We start from the raw sequence: 17,323 nt of genomic DNA, 5'->3' as shown, positions 1-17,323 counted from the left end.
GTGGCTGTTGGGAGGCCACTTGAATGTGCAGGAGGCACCTGCGAGGCGAACTTTGTAACCCTCCTCCGAGAGGGATAATCGCTGCAGCAGAGTGGCCTCCCCAGCCATCTGAATGCAGCCACCTAAAAGCGGCTGCATTCGGGATGACATAGTCAGATGGCAAGCGCCTGACAGTTCCTCTCCCAGGTGCCTCTTTCACCGGCACAGGACGTCGGGGCAGGGGCAGCTGGCTAGGCTGTCAGCATGGGAACTGCAGGGCTAGAGCGGCCAGCGGGGGAGAAGGGGCTGGAGATGCTGGTGGGGGTAAAGGAGGGTGGGGGAAAAGGAGGCTGGAGCGGCTGGCGGGGGAGAAGGGGGCTGGAGCGGCCGGTGGGGGAGAAGGGGGCTGGAGCGGCCGGCGGGGGAGAAGGGGGCTGGAGCGGCCAGCGGGGGAGAAGGGGGCTGGAGCGGCCAGCGGGGGAGAAGGGGGCTGGAGCAGCTGGCTGGGGAGTGGCCGGCGGGGGAGAAGGGGTCTGGAGCAGCTGGCGGGGGAGCAGCCGGCGGGGGAGAAGGGGGCTGAAGCGGCCGGCGGGGGAGAAGTGGGCTGGAACGGCCGGCGGGGGAGAAGGGGGCTGGAGCTGCCGGCGGGGGAGAAGGGGGCTGGAGTGGCCGGCAGGGGAGAAGGGGTCTGGAGCGGCCAGCAGAGGAGAAGGTGGCTGGAGCGGCCGGCAGGGGTGAGAAGGGGGCTGGAGTGGCTGGCGGGGGAGAATGGGGGCTAGAGCGGCTGGACGGGAAGAATGGGGCTGGAGCGGCTGGCAGGGGAGAATGGGGGCTGGAGTGGCCGGCGGGGGAGAAGGTGGCTGGAGTGACCAGCGGGGGAAAAGGGGGCTGGAGCGGCCGGCATGGGAGAATGGGGACTGGAGCGACCGGCGGGGGAGAAAGGGGCTGGAGCGGCCGGCAGGGGAGAAGGGGGCTGGAGCGGCCGGTGGGGGAAAAGGGGGTTGGACCGGCCGGTGGGGGAGAAGGGGGCTGGCCGAAACAATGCCGGTACCCGACTCGAGCGCCGTACTCCCCCCATCGGCCACCCCAGCCCCCTTCTCCCCCGCCAGGGGGGCAGAGCGATCAGTGTGGGGACATTCCACGGGGGATATCCCCGCGCTAATAGCCCGCACTGGCTGTCCCAGCTGACAGCCAGCCATCCTAACTTGACAGCCCAAGGGACAGGAGCCGGAATGTGTTCAGATGCGCATCCCAGTGCAGCTGTCCCTTCAGGTGTCCAGCGCGGCGCTTTTAGCACTTGTTGGAATCTAGGGGTTAAAACAGTATGAAATAAATGATTAATCAATAAGTTTATTTGGACTGCATGAGTCAGGGAAAGAGGAATGTGGCTAAGTGGCTGTCACAGCATGGAGCAAAGTTGGCTGAACAAAATTGGCTGCTCCCAAGATACAGGGAGAGGATATGAATAAAACGATTTAGGAGGAATGCTTAACTGAAGGAGGTGGGAAATAGCACAGGAGACACAGGCCAGATCAGAACAAAGAATGGCCCGCAAGAATCAAAGGGAATAGAAAACCAGTCTAGGAGGAAGATTAAGGCACGAGGAGGTGTTAAAGAGAACAGCAGAAATTGGCCAGACAGGGACCGAATGGTGATTAGAAATATCTGGGGATGAATTAATTTCAGATCTAAACAACAGGATAGTCTGGCCTGGAGGATTAACATGGGAATGCTACACCCCAGAAATCTGCAAAACAGGAGATGACTTGTGATAACCCTTATGCAAAAAGATCTAGCAGGGAAAACAACTTTTGTTCTGTGTGATAAGATTGACCTATATAAACTGTGCCAACTGGACAATAGGGGTCAGTCTCGGGGAGTAGCTCACTGGCAGGTGACCTATGAACTAACAGACTGACCCAGAGCTCTGTTAAGTTTTATTCTTGTGCTGTGTAATAAATTGACTGTTGAACCGAATACCTTCTCCTATCACTTCATTCAAAGAACGCGCTGGACTCAGACTACACATAGACTAAATTAAGAGTAAGTTAAAGCCAGAGTCCAACACACTGCCACCTGAACAGCAAATCAAAGGGCCGCTTTCTCTTCTTCAGGCGCATTCTTAGCGGAGAATCCACCTGAAGAAGCTGACTGAATGTGGGAACTGGGGGTCTGGGGAGTTGCAGGGGAGCCCAGGATTTATAACCTGCTGAGCAGATTCTCTGGATTTAACAAATTTGAATTACTCTCATTAAACAAGATTGGAGATTGGACTGAATCGTATCTCTCTTTACAATACATACTGATGTCACTCGCTGATCATAATTGTCCATGTGAACAGTTTTCTAACTTCCAATACCTGATATATCTAGCCAATAATGTTAATTCACATAGTTTGGTAAAGGTAAAATAATGCTACAATGAGAGAAAAAGCAGCCACCTGGTGTCTGCAGACACCAGTATTATCTCTTTTTTTTTCAATTCAGCCCACTGTGGCTTTAACGACTCTCAGATGCCATCACCCAACTTATTTCTCTGTAACCTATCATTTCTCATGTGCCAGCAGCTCCACCCTGAATCTCATATCACGAGTCAACACTATGGGCAATTTAGAATAACCAGCAAGTCTGGCAGGAAATTGAAGCACATGGAACAACCCCACACAATCACAAGAAGAATATGCAAACTCCAAACAGATTGCACTGGAGGTCTGATTTGAACCTGGGGTCACTGGACTTGTGAGGCATCAACACTACCTGCTGTGCTGCACACTGTGTGAACACTATTTTCAATTGTAAGATCTATACCCAGATAGGAGAAAGATTATGTTTATAGAATCATGTTCTCTCAGATTTATGTATAATTCTTGAAAATCACAACTCAAATCAAATTAGAACTTTGTAAAAACTCACTAGACGTCAACACATTTTTACTTATTAGAAATTTCCCTCTCTAAGGTTCAAAATCCCACTATATTTGTAAGGTAGAATTATTTTGTTAACATTATTATTTACAAATAATCAAGGTGTTTTTTGTTTTGCTTGACAGCATCATAATGCAGTAAATCAAAAATGGTTAATTAGTCTTAATATTTATGATTGTTGTAAGTATGGATGTCATTCTTGTCTATGATGCTGGAGGTCACTGATTTGAAACCTGCAGTAATCTGGGTTTAATACCTCATTGAAATGATAAAGCCTCCAGTGGTCCACTAAGCTCCTTCAATGCGATACTGAATTGTCTATGTGAACAGTTTTCTAACTTCCAATACCTGATATCTAGCCAATAATGTTAATTCACATAGTTTGGTATAGTATTATGTTTCTATCTCAGTCTATAAGCAATGGTAATAATCAAAATTATTTTTTCCACTGGCATCCCAGTTATTTGCCATGCAATGTCCTGGTTAACGAAGCCATTTTTGTTGTTTCCACTGGGCCACTTTTAACCAGGATACAAACTGTTTTCTCACTGGCCACAAGTAATCCCTGGGGATAGGAGAGTCTACCTTCAACAGTAGTCCAGGGTTGCAACTTATCCTTTTTCCACTGGTTTAATCGGCACGCTGGTGTCAGCTGATGCTGGGGATTTGAGTGGGAGGGCAAGGCCGTCAATCCAATTGCATTGTTTTTCCACTGGACCCATTTTTAAAAATTATTTAGCTCCTATGTTTTTAATATCATAAACATCAAATGAGAAAGCAAGAGCAACTATTAAAACACAGTGTGGAGTGGCCTTCACTGTGTCTTAACCTGTCCATGAGTTTCAGTGATCAGATTCACCTGCACACACGTCAGGGTTCAATGTGCACAGACCGTACACTTTAGCACCAAGTACATAATTCTACCTCCTAATAAAATGTACAATTAAATATCTGCTGACAAGCTGTATAATTATAGATCGTTTGTTTTGATTATAAACTTTCTTACATGCCCGTCTCACTTCCCTCACCTATGGCAGGTATTCTCTCCCCTTCTCTCTCCCTCCGCTCTCTTCCCCATTCCCTCTCTCCCTTTCTCCTCCACCCTCTCCCTCCCTCCCCTTCTTTCCACTGGACCCTTAACCAATAAATTGGCTCTCAATTCCTGGGACAGGGTCCCAGTGGAAAAGGGGCTTTGCTTTGCACTGCATCAGACTGCAAAGGAAAAAAAAAGTCTGTATTGTTAGGATAGAATCTTAAATAAGGAGTTAATTTAAAGTGAATAATTTCAATATATGGCAATCGTGGATAACTTGGAATGGTGGTTATGGTTCAAGTTCATATTCAAATTTATTGTCATCTGATTGTACATATGCATACACAACCTAATGAAACAGCATATCTCCAGACTAAGTGCACACACACTGACAAACAAACAGTACACCCTTTTCTTTGGCTTGGCTTCGCGGACGAAGATTTATGGAGGGGGTAAACACAAATGATATCTATATATTGTGATCCAAAAACAAAATATAAATATATATAAAATTTATGGATTTCTAGGATTGTTCAAGTCACATCACCTGTGGGAAGAAGCTGTCTCCTAGTCTGGCAGTCCTTGTTTTTATGTTCAAGTACCTCTTCCTTGAAGGTGCTGGATGGTAAGGATCCTCAATGATTCTCTGAGCCCTCTTTAAGCACCACTACCTGTAGATATCATTGAGGGAAGGAAGACCTCAGTGATCTCAGCAGTTTTAATCACCCTCCGTACTGACCTCTGATCTGATGCTTTGCAGCTGCCATACCATATTCTGATGCAGCAGTCTAGGACACTCTCTATAGTGCTCCTGTAGAATGTTGTTAGGATGCTGGCCACTAGCCTTACTCACCTCAACCTCCTTGGGAAGTGTAGGTGGTGCTGCGCCTTCCTGGCTAATGAGAAGGTGTTGTGAGTCCAGAATAGGTCGTCCTTTAAATCAACGCCAAAGAACTTTGTGCTCCCCATTCTCACTCCATGGAGCCATTGATATGTAGTGGTGCATGGTCATAATTTCTCTTGCAGTCCACAATCATCTCCTTTGTTTTGTCCACTTTGAGACTTAAGTTGTGGCTGATGAGGCCACAAATTGGCAAATTTGATGATTCTGTTGATACTGAACCTGGTAATTTGAGTAAGTGTTAACATCAGCAGGCTGAGCATGCAGCCCTGAGGTGGTCTTTCAATCAAACATTTCAGGATCCCGTTGTAGAGAAGGGTACAGTACTGAGTCCCAGCGAGGACAGTTTATCCATCAGCCTCTAAAGTACGATTGTGTTGCATCCCAATCTGAAATCAGTGAAATAAAGCCTAGAGTATGAGGCATCATTCTTAAAGTGGGTCAGGACAGAGTGCTGGGTCAGGGCTATTGCATCGTGTAGTTGAGGTATTTTAATTTTTATTTGCTTTTAAATTGGAGATACAGCATGGTTACAGGGCCTTCCAGCCCATTGAGCTCACGCTGCCCAAATAGACCTTATGTGACCAATTAATCAACCTACTCCATGCATCTTTGAAACATGGGAGAAAACCGGAGCACCCAGAGGGAACTCACATAGATACAGGAAGAATGTACAAAAACAGCGCCGGATTCAAACCCTGGCGAGGTAGATCCTGCCACTGTAATATGCTAAACTTTGTTCAGAATTCAAACTATTATCTGGTTATCAATACAATAAAAAATAGTGTTTGCTAATTTTAATCCAACTTGTAATCTGATCTGGTAAACAATCGTCAATTTATAATTTTTCTGTGTGAAAATATAAAGAATGTATAAAACAGCAATAATTATGAAGCAATCTGGGCCCAAATTTCATTGAATTCTCAAAACAAACCACATTAGATAATATTCCTGAAGGATGCCCTAATTTCCAGCACCAAAACTAAACAATAATTCAGAAGGTAATAATGCAAGCTGAAACTAAAGCCTCTTTGAGCTGTTTGAAGACACATTCAATAATTCTCTGAAAAGGGACTTAGAAGATGAGCATTCAAAATTACAAGCAAAAGGACGAACAGAAAACACATCCATTTGGAAAGTAAATATGCACAAAAATTGCCAAGGATGCTCAACAGCTCAGACAGTAGCTATGATGAGTTAATAGTCAGGCATTCTTCTGTTCCCTCCACTCCTTCCCCTTGCTGCAGCTTAAAACATGCTTATATTCTCATTTTTTACAGTTTTGATAAATATATTTGTTATTTTGTTTCAACACATGAAGCAGACTCATTTAGAAATCTACTGGTTTGAGATTTACTGAGGGCAGTTTGCGATTTGGATTAAAGAGTTAAGCTGATTTTTTTTTCTAATTTTTAAATTTTGACAACAGCCTGGTAACAGGTCCGTTTGGCCCATGAGTCCATGCCGTCCAATCACAGCCAATTAATCTACAACCCCCTGTACCTTTTGAATGGTGGGAGGAAACTAGAGCATCTGCAGGAAACCCTTGCAGACTGTTGAGAATGTACAAACTCCTTCGAGACCCAGGTTCCGATTATTGGCACTGTAACAACGTTGAGTTAACCACGGACACTAACTGTGCTGGATACAGATTAATATTTTAGTACTGGCATATGAGAATCACCAGTATCGGTTCTGATTCCAAATTTAACATGCCTTTCAAAATTTCACCAATAAAGCCCAATTTTATAGGATTGCTTTAGATCACTTCCTTAAGGCATCGATCAGTTTCAAACACACTTCTTGGTTATTTAGTGTGATAACATACATAGAGGTGTTTCCCTTATCCTCTCTTTCCCCATCCCCCCCCAAAAAAACCCTAGTCTGTGTAATTTATTTGGCTCCATATCAAGCTCTCTTAATTCCTTGTGAATGTACCTTTTGATTTGCAAAGATAATCATAGGGCAGATTTGTACATGGAGATAATGGCCGCCTTCAAGACCTGCCTTTCAGGATAATGTCAGTGTTAACTAGACTGTGTCAATTAGGAAGGATAGCTGGTTATAAAGGAGTTAGGTTATCATATCATTCTCAATGTATCATTCACAAATTGTCTTCTTAGCAAATTTAGGGTTATATATTGGCTTTGCTGCTATACTAGCTTGAGACCAATTCCTAGGTTTGCCATCAGTTTTACTTACATGACTTGAGTACGAGAAGAGTACCAGGAACTACTTACACCAACCAATGTGAAGTAAAATATTAACAATCATTATATTCTGGAATGAAAGAGAGATTATCTGTATTAATTGGGACACTTGGGAAAAATAACAGAAACTGCAAAATCTTCTACTTTTCCCACAATGCAGATCACTTTAGTCCTGTCAGACCTGACAACCAATGTTGTTCAATAAGCTGTTGTGAATGAACATCCCTACTTGTTCCTGTATAGTTACTTTTGCTCTATATTTTTTTTCATGCTATCCTGTGAGTGGGCAAGAGCTCTGTCAGTCGACTGGCAAAGCCACTTAAAATCTGCCTTGTCAAAAATTCATGATAAGTTCTCCTTGCTGCATGAAATTCATAATTTCACAAATCTGCATTTTGCTTCATCAGTATACATCTCATGAATAATTTTCCCATATATAGCTTTGGAATGCTGGAGGTGCAGAGCACGTGTCTTGCAATGAAACAGATCTATGGCATGGTTGGTAAATGAGGTTGTCTCATCATTTGCATCTTTTTTAAACCATTCAGTTACCAAGATTGATGTTGGAAGCGGGTGGGAGGTCTTGGGACTATTTTTAATTTAAAGTACTCGCCTCTCACATTTTAAAAAATGGTATTAGATTTGAATCTTTCTCTGATGGTGTGTCTCCATTGTGGCTCTCACTTGGTTGCTCAAATTATCTGTCTAACATCATGGTGTTGCTTTGTACCGAGGAGATAAACTGGCAGATTTTGGTTGAGGTGGTGTTGCATTTTTTTTAACCCAAGAATAGTTTTTTTTTTGTAAGTTGAGCATTTTGAGTAAGGAGTGCTCACTTTAACTTCAATAGTTTTGAAGCTTGTTTTCTGTCAGTTTGTTTGATCTGTTGAGTATTTGTTGAGCAATTATTAATCATGTAATTTGGTAAATTGGGTGGAAAGAATATGGGACCCCAGATGCATGAGTAAGCTGAATTATTTGAAATGGGAGTGTAGCTGATGAACTTTAAGTGAAGCAGCCAACGGTAATCTTCCCTCAGCTCGTTATAGCCCAAGTAACATCCCCAAAAGAGTCCCAAGCAGCGATACTGCTAATAGCCATTATTTATACAAAACCATCAAGAGCAATATTACAGGGATTGGCTGAGGGGGTGAGAGAAGTCTTTTTTCCAACCAGATGTAACAGGTGAAGTTTCCAGTTTAAGTCATTCTTCAAACTTTCTGCAGCTTTATTGTTTATATTGGTCATTTGTGATGATTCAATTCAAATGTATTTTTGCCCTCCATTTTCTTCCTTCCTCTCCTTTCACCCAAGGCCACTCACCCCAAAGTATCCTCCTTAATCCAGGAGGACCAGGCGGACGGGAACGCAGGCTTCTCTTTGATGACTTCTGCTGGTGGTGCTCCATGTTCAGTTGATAGGAGTTGTGCTTGTTGCGGGGTGAGTTGGACGATGCTTTTCCACCGTCCCACCTGGTGGCCCTATTGAAAACTAATAGTCATTGTTACATGTATATGGTGGATTGGACTACTAGTAGGCACTGGAACTCCAATCTGCAACCATAGGTGTACAATGCAGCTACCTACCCTCAGCCACTCTGATGGCCGCACCATAAAATCCTGGAATTTTGCACTTACTAATGAATAATTTTAAAAAAAGAGAAAATATTTCCTCCAGTGGGCTGTTAAAATTTGGTGTATGTGCCTTTGTTGAAGAGGATATAGCTTCCACTTTTAGTTTATTATTGTCCTTTTGGAGATAATTACATACCTCTAGTTGGAATATCAGTAGAATTCCTGGACTTCCATGGTATACACTGGACTTTAAGATACTTTTAAACTGGGGCAAACCAATAGATTAATGTACCTGCCTGATATCCAAACTTGAAGCTGCAGGAATAATTACTGAGTTTTATTTGTGTACTTCAAGCTGAAGGATGGAATGAAACCTTTTCTATGTCATTTGATATCAAATACTCCTGTGGACAAGAATTCTATCAATGCCTAGCTGGCATGTTTAACCGAAGCCTAAGAAAAGTATTCATTATTTCATATGTCTGAGATTTCCTATTGTGACACCAATCATTCCAGCCGATATGTGAATGATTTCTTGCATTGTGCCAAATATGAAGCATATTTGTCATTTTGTACTGTTTTTAAGGGCTTCTCATGGGTGTCAGGAGCTTTTATATTCTTGATTCACTTGAGACTGCTTCAACAGGTGAATGGCTGAAAGATGTCCTTCACATCTGAAGTGTGTCAAGTGAGCCCTGCATGATGGGAGTGATATAATTTACATGCCATGTAAAGCACTGTGCAGGTTTAAATCCAGGGTCATAGTCCTGCTTTCTGAAAATGCATGCAACTTGCCTCCAAGTCCTACCTTGTGGCTTTTGCTGGATGAGAACTTCATTGGCACTGGCATATGAGATGATAGGTAATTAAAGGGCCTCAAATAAATTGAGAACAAGCCTGCTTCTGCAGATAAATCCTGCTCTGTTCCAGTCCTGCATGTGTGGAGCAGAAGGTTCCATTAGCATAGCATAGGCACCAGCTGCATGGCTGCTTACGTAACTCGAACACCTTTCCAAGTGTAAATTGAATATTCATGTAGACCACCACACACAGTTCAGTGATTGGATTTTCAATGAAACTATATGCATAAAACTATTGTTAAATGTAGTCAAATTCTAAGCCTATGATCTCTAGAATTTGAGGAACTAAAATAAAATCTTTTATGGGTTACAAATTTGGCACCACTGCAATCTCCAAAAGACTCCTGAGGTTTTTTAGAGAAATAGAATAATGTAATAAATTGGATTGATTTCCAGTAAATGTCAGGCTTTCTTTCAACAGATGCTTGTACTGTTCTGATTTATTGTCACCAGCTTTAATTGTGGACAAAAGAAGGGAACTGGTTAGGATACCTACCATAGGTTGGACTATTTTAATCATTCAAGGACTATCCTTGATGTCTAACCACAACAATCAATATGATTTTTCTACCTCCAAGGGTCTGGTAAAATTAATTTGTGGAATGTCAGCAAACTGCCTGCTACATTAGATGTCAAGGTTGTGCAAATTTAGGTTGAAATGAAACTTTTATCAGCAGTAACTCTCCAAATAAGGAGTACTGCACTATCCTGTTCTGTTTTTAACTTCAGCTTGATGGTATAATTAGTTCCAGAGATTAGAAAAGGTTTTATTAACCAACCTCAACATCATTTGAAGCACAGAAAGAACTCTGCATAATATGGATCCACGCTGTGTGAAAAAAAGATGCTGCCATGGCCACTGGGAGAGCAAAAGAGCAGAACTATTTGGATTGGCCTGTTCAATGTCATTGCAGACACAATTATTTTCTGTCGTGCTTTAAGTTAACATGAACATCAGATTTAAGGAAAGCCTAAAAAAATTACAGAGTCAATTTTATAAACATTGAGGAAAATAAGGAAGATAATGGTTGGGGGGAGGAGGAGAGAGGAAAGACCTGTGAAAATAATCTAGTTGCTCATGTACTCTGTCTTCTGAAGATTAATATGCAGTTTAGTTCTGCCCCTGTAGTTTGCATCGTCATTCAGTTAAACATAGAACACAATACAGCGCAGTACAGGCCTTTCGGCCCTCGATGTGCTGACCAGTATATCCCTTCCTATTAAAAAAAGTACTAAACCCTCCCTACCCCATAACTCTCTATTTTTCTCTCATTCATATGTCAATCCAAGAGTCTATTAAATGCCCCCAATGTTTCAGTTTCCACCATTGTCCTTGGCAAGACATTCCAGGCACCCACAACTCTCTGTAAAAAAACTGAATCCTAAAGTCTCCCCTAAGCTTCCCTCCCTTAACTTTGTACATATGTCCTCTGGCATTTGCTGATCCTACCCTGGGAAACTGGTGCTGCCTGCCCCCCCCCCCCCCCGCCCCCCCGCAGCTATCTATGCCTCTCTCATAATCTTGTAGACCTAAATCAAGTCTCCTCTCAACCTTCTTATGCTCCAAAGTGAAAATTCCCAGGTCTGCTAACCTTGCCTCAAAAGAATTATTTACCAATCCAGGCATCATCCTGGCAAATGTCCTCTGCACGCTCTCCATAGTTTCCACATCCTTCCTATAATGAGGTACTTCCTATAATAAAGCACTTGTTATAAAATCAGACATTATCAATTGGGACATGCAATGTAATGAGGGGAGGAGGGGAGAGAATATAATGATGGTTGTTGAGTTTATTTTGGGTATGACGTTTTGGCCATAAAGTTTTGTGATGGACCAGTGAGTGTGAAAACAAAAAAAATCTTGTTTGATTTGTATGTTCAATGAGTTAATGACAGCCTGGGGCATGTATTGAACATTTATTCTTTTCTTGTTAATGACATAATCCCAACCATAGTTGGGAGTTCTTTTTAGTCTTCAGTCTGTCTCAATTACCATTATGTCTCAATTACCATAATTCCAAAAAAAGCCTAAAATTGTACTCTGTGTAGATTCATACTAAAATGATAATTTGGTCAATGTCCTCATCTGGTAATAACTAAAAGAAGCAGGAGTTAAGAAAGAATGTTTGATGGACAGCTTGAAGGAGTTGGAGCTGTTAAAGAGTAGGTGGTGATGATTAGTTTGACCACCAGTATATATGTACTTAAATTCTGAATTTAAATTTTGGTCCTGACTCCACAATTACATGTTGAATGGGAAAATATTGCTAACCAGAGTTTGCTTTAATCTAACTGAACTTTCTTTGGAATATTTTCGGTATTGCCCATATATTCTGAGTACAATTAAACAATTTCAAAAAAACAAATCTAAAATGTACAGTATGTAATGTTCAAATCACGTATCTCCAAATTATTTTTCTAAGAATTCCCTTGAGATCAGGGATAACTTGGTCCACACAGTTTTGGAACTTCAATAATGAGGTAATTAAAGAAACTGCAGACTGTTCCACACATGAGTCATCTGGTAGCTGATGGAACAAGTGGTGTCCCCTTCTTCTGCTGAACCTTTGTGTTCTCCTAAAGTTTGGCTTTGAGGTCTCAGTACCAACCTGAATGCTCCTCCTCCATTGAATGAAGTTGGGACAGGCATTGATGGGATGCTGCAACCCTCTACGAAAGTTTTGAGCTCATCCCTGAATTAATTCTTCTTTCTGACTGGTAATCTTTTCCCATGTCAGATCTTGAAATAGAATGTCTGTTCAGGAATCTAGATTCCTGAATGACTGAAGGAACTGCTCGCACTAATCATCCGAGACTCTCATAGGTACAAAAAAAAACTATTTATTTATTTGTATAGATTAAATACTTGTCCAACAAGTTTGTCTGCATGCTTGTTATGTCTGGATGTGTATCTGCATGTTTTACATTGAGGACCAGAGAACGCTGTTTCATCAGGTTCTTGTAGAATTAGAAACAATAAATTTGACTTGAAATTATGTGGACTGCCCAACATAACTCACTGAGTTCAATTAGGATGGCCTGGAAGAGGATACTTACATATTTAATGAATTTGAAAATTTTTGGAGAGTCTGCACCAACAACATTTTTCCAGTGCCTGTTGTAGATGGTCAGGGTCTCAGATGCTGTCAGAAAGACGCTTGCTCTTCTCACCCAATCCTTCCCTCGCTACTCAAATCTTCCATGCAGAAATAGAAAAAAATGTACTCTGAGGTATTTTTTATTGTTATTATAGACGAGTTATATTATCTAATCTTTATTGTCAGGCATACTTCAAGGTTATATATTTTATTTGTCTCATCATTATTAATTTAACCATTGTGAACAGTAAACATTACAGAATTTGATGATCAGAAATCTAAGATACCCCAGAATTTAACTCTGATCAGTGCAAATTGATCTTAGCAGAAGGTTAATTAAGATTGGCACAATACACTTGTTCTGGGCAGGAAACATAAGGCATCATTCCTTCTTCCAACCAGCTACCTGACCTGAGCAATATTCTGTGGTTGTCATCTGAGGGCAAAAATAATTTTGCTATTTTATTGTTGATGATCCTTCTGTTGTTACAAAGTGGTCATGTCTTCTTTATAAAATTACAGGATGTATATTGCATCTAAAAAAGACCTGGCTGCTTTGCTGCTCAAATCTACACTTAACCAGTGTACTTGCATCCTTTTAGTTTTTCAGCTGTTTTATCAGCTCAATCCAACAAGTAGATACCTATTTTAGCATTTTTAAATTTTAATTTGTATTCATCCTTAAGCTGCATTCTGACATGATATTTTACCTCTGGCATAACCATTATTTTCATTCTGACAGTTCATATGTGTTTCAAACACTGCCACCTTAAATTTAAATAATCTCATTTGCATTGTTTAGTGTCATGTTTGGTTGTCCTCTTATTTCATTTCTGTGTATGGTTAGCACAGTGGTGCAGTTAGTAGAACTGTTATCTTGCAGTACCAGATATTTAGGTTCAATCCTGACATTGGGTGCTGTCTGTGTGAACTTTGCACATTCCCTTGGGACCAGTTTCTTCCTATATTCCAAGACTTGTGAGTCAGTAGGATAATTGGCCACTGTGCATTGGAGAGTGGTAGAATCTACAGGGCTTGAATGGAAAGTGGGGAGAATAAAAATCGTGAGATTCATGTAGGATTTGTCTAAATATGTCCCTAATGGTTGGCATGAGCGGGGGGGTTGGGGGGAACAACAAAGAGCTTGTTTTTATGAAGGCCTCTATGGATTTAGAGAAAAAAGCATGATGTATTAGGTTCTTTGTGTAGAGGTTTTCGAAAGGAGTAGGGGAACAAAAATGTTTATTCCCTATTGCCATTTGTTAAAGAGGAATCTAAAGCTAGAGGCATAGGTGAGGGGAAACATTTAAAAGGGATGTGAGATGCACTCTTTTCACAAGATTGGTGGACAATGCTGCCAGAGGAAGTGTTAAAGATGAGTACAATTGTAACATTTAAAAGACATTCAGAGAGATAAATGGATAGGAAAGGTTTGAACGCAAGGCATGAGACTAGGATGTGCAGTTTGGATTGAAAGGACTTGTTTTTTGTGCTGTGAAACTCTGACGCTATCCTTTCTGATTGACATAAGGTTAAAGTGAAGTTAACAAATTATTGTGCATTATGTAAATTTAAAATGCATGAGATTTGAATAATTTCAAACATGTTGCATAATTCATTCCAATATTTATTTTGTCTATGGTAAAGTTAGCTTTCTGTATACTTTAATTCCTTGTTGTAATGTCATAAAGTAGCCACAAATTTCCAATTTCCAATATCTAAAAGAGTACAAGTCTCAATATAATTGAAAAATAGGTGGACTTGAATGAGTGTCTCTTGGTCATTATTCAATGTAAATACGACGCGAGGAACCCACGCAGACTGCGCACTGCTGGAGACTGCGGTCAAAAGACTCTCAGCAGGCTGCAGAATGCTGGAGACTGGCTCAAGATTGGCTGAAGGGGTATCAGGTATTGGAAAAAGGATGCAAAAGGGTGCTGAGGGTTTCTAATCGTGTTTGAAGTTCCGATCTGGAGTTTGGATTGCTGATAGTTTGGACTGGAGTTTGTGGCTGTGAATGCTGCAGGAGCACTAGAGACGAATCTTCAGACACTCAGTGACTCTGGAGGGATTCACTTTTGCTTCTCTTTCTCTGAGAGGTGCCCAGCAATTTCTGCTCAGGGTGAATCTGTCTGCCTTACAGCAGACAAAAGGCAATTTCTTATAATATTACACTGTTTTTATTGGATGACAATAAAAGAATCGCCTTGAAATGTGTCTGAATTTCATGCATATAATTACCAACTTTTGACATAGTTTCTTTAAATAATCAAAGCTATTCATTATGCTGTAATGTATAATCAAAATGTTACAATATGCACATATTTTTCATGTGAGTTAACATTTAACAAAGCTAAATATTTATTGTAACATTGTGATTTTTTTCAGTTAGAAGCCTTCTTTACATTGGTTGTAAAATAATCAAACACCATTTATCTTTGACAAATAACTGAAGATTGGACAACATTGTCCTTTGCAATAACTATTCTGTATGATTTTGTGGAAGAGTTAATCAGGACATTAGAATCTGTTCTTCAGGATTTATGATTGATCCAGGCATCTATGTATCATTTCTAAAGCTCTTGAGATAAGTTGTGCTGGATTGTTGGCATTCTGCTGCAGTGAGGTATGCGAGTCCTAGACTTGCTGTAAGATTGGGACGTTCTATCATTACATTTCATTGCTGGAATTGAAATGTAGTCCAACATTGAAGTTCTTATTGGGAAATCCATACTAAGCAAGGCATGGGGTCAAAATGCTGTTCACTTGAATAAAGATTGCAAGCCTTAAGAATAGTAGGAGAGAAAAAAATTAATTGGTTTATTATTTCTTGGTGCAATTGTATATTTTAACTAATCATATTTTAAAAATAATCTCAGAAATATTTAAATTGTAAATATCTGTTTGAGATATTTAAAAACTAATGAAAACCCATTTTAGTTTTGACAAGAAATAAAGCTCTAACCCAGGATTTTGCTTCCTGTCAAATGCTGTCAGGCTTTTATGGTGGGTAAGGCCACAACAGTATATCATCTGAGCCAGCTCATCACTCAGGTTCCATTTTTTGGGTGTGACAATTTAATTTCTTCAGTCTTTCTCATCCACCCCAGGTAAGTGCAGGTTGGGAGATACTACAGATAGAGGTGAATTCAGGTAGAAGGCTGAATCTGGTTTGATTTGACTCGTAATGATTTGTCCTTTATGATATTGAGGGCACAAATATTAAGAGTAGTTTCCTCTTCACTGAATAAATCAGGATCTCAATCATTTTGAGATAAGCAGTGTAACTTAAAATATGGTCAGGTAGGGACTCTATGGTATGCCTGGAAGAAATGCATTGAGGGTAGCATAACTTAGGACTCATCAGAGAAACTGAATAGTCCAATGAGTTTCACCTTTTCAAACTCATTTGATTGTTCAGTTTCTCTGAGGAATTAAAATTAGATTTAAAATTAACTGATACATTAATCATGGATTGGAAGTTTGTGCTCTTATATCTGTAAATAAAGCATTGCAAAGTATTCCAAACTGTTCCTCTTAGAATTTTATAAAATGGTTTAAAAGGAGTTCACTTTTATGTTTCAGGTTTTGAGTCCAACATACAAGCAACGGAATGAGGATTTCAGAAAGCTCTTTAAGCAGCTGCCAGATACAGAGCGTCTTATTGTTGGTAAAGAATAAGCATACATTTGGGACCCCTGTTATAAGCTTGTTTATGAAAAGATTGGCTGCAACATTTAACATCAGTTAAGATATTTACATTCTAATAAAGATGCATTTTGTTGATAGAAGTATAAAATTATTGATGTTAAAAAGCCCACATCAAAGCACCAGTGATACTGAATTTTTTTACTATTATAATTGTTTCTGAAATTTACCAGAAAAGCTGCTTAATTTTAATGATTTTTGGAATATTATGCTTTTTAAATTTCTGGTTAAATTAATTTTATGAAATGACAAACAAAATGTTGGGGAGTAATTCAGCACATAAAGAGATAATGAATCTTCATGAATACCACCCTTCTCAATGGCAGCCAGCAACTGAGTATAAAAGACCAGAATGAACCAGTTAGAACTATTTTCATCCAAACAAATCATCCTACTTGGCCCACTTCTGAAGTCTCTACATACAAAGAAGCTGGTTTTCATGACGTGATAGAAGGAAATGGCTAAATATTAGGGAGGTAGAAAAATCCACGTGTCCTGGTGACTACCACAGAGTTTCAGTGCTCAAAGTGTTTCCTCCAGACAAAGATACAACTAAATGGTTCCTGTGCAATCACAAAGTTTACCCATTTTAGTAGCACATTGCCAGTCCTGCCCATGCTTCTGAATGTAGGTCAGTCTAATCTGATCATTTAATTAAGATACTCCTAATTGTTATCAATAAAGTGAGAAAGGGTTCCCTCAAAATGTAGTTCAGCGTCAGTTATTTACAAGTAACCTACTCAGTAATACTCAACTGTGTCCTGCCAGGAGCTCAAGACCTCCTTTCAGTCCTGCTCCAGAAGTTGATTCTGGATGTGAAGCCTGGGTGACTGCCCTTGTTATCAGGCAGCAGCTGATCAGCTATAGCATTAAGGAACTCTTGTAAAATTGAAGACAGTTACATTTAAGAGGAAATCTCTCCATCACCCTCCAAGAGCAGAGGAAGAGAAAACATAAGAGACTGTAGATGCTGGAATTATGGAGCAAAAAATAAAATCTGCTGGATGAATTCAGTGGGTTCAACAGCAGGAGAAAAA

The 17,323-nt window shown here is 40.5% G+C and overlaps 1 protein-coding gene across 16 annotated transcripts in view; it reads left to right on the top strand.

The window, feature by feature from the left end:
* Positions 1 to 17,323, top strand: part of gramd1ba (GRAM domain containing 1Ba) — a 575,647-nt gene that overhangs the window by 498,570 nt on the left and 59,754 nt on the right. For all 16 annotated transcript variants that reach the window (XM_069894571.1, XM_069894564.1, XM_069894574.1 and 13 more), the window contains one exon: positions 16,164 to 16,248. In XM_069894571.1, the coding sequence (XP_069750672.1) occupies positions 16,164 to 16,248 (85 nt within the window). The remainder of the gene's footprint in view (positions 1 to 16,163; positions 16,249 to 17,323) is intronic.

The sequence above is a fragment of the Narcine bancroftii genome, chromosome 8 (genome assembly GCF_036971445.1).
Source record: "Narcine bancroftii isolate sNarBan1 chromosome 8, sNarBan1.hap1, whole genome shotgun sequence".
Taxonomy (NCBI): domain Eukaryota; kingdom Metazoa; phylum Chordata; class Chondrichthyes; order Torpediniformes; family Narcinidae; genus Narcine; species Narcine bancroftii.
The sequence above is the reverse complement of the archived record's forward strand: the minus strand, read 5'-3'. Positions and strand labels throughout refer to the sequence as shown.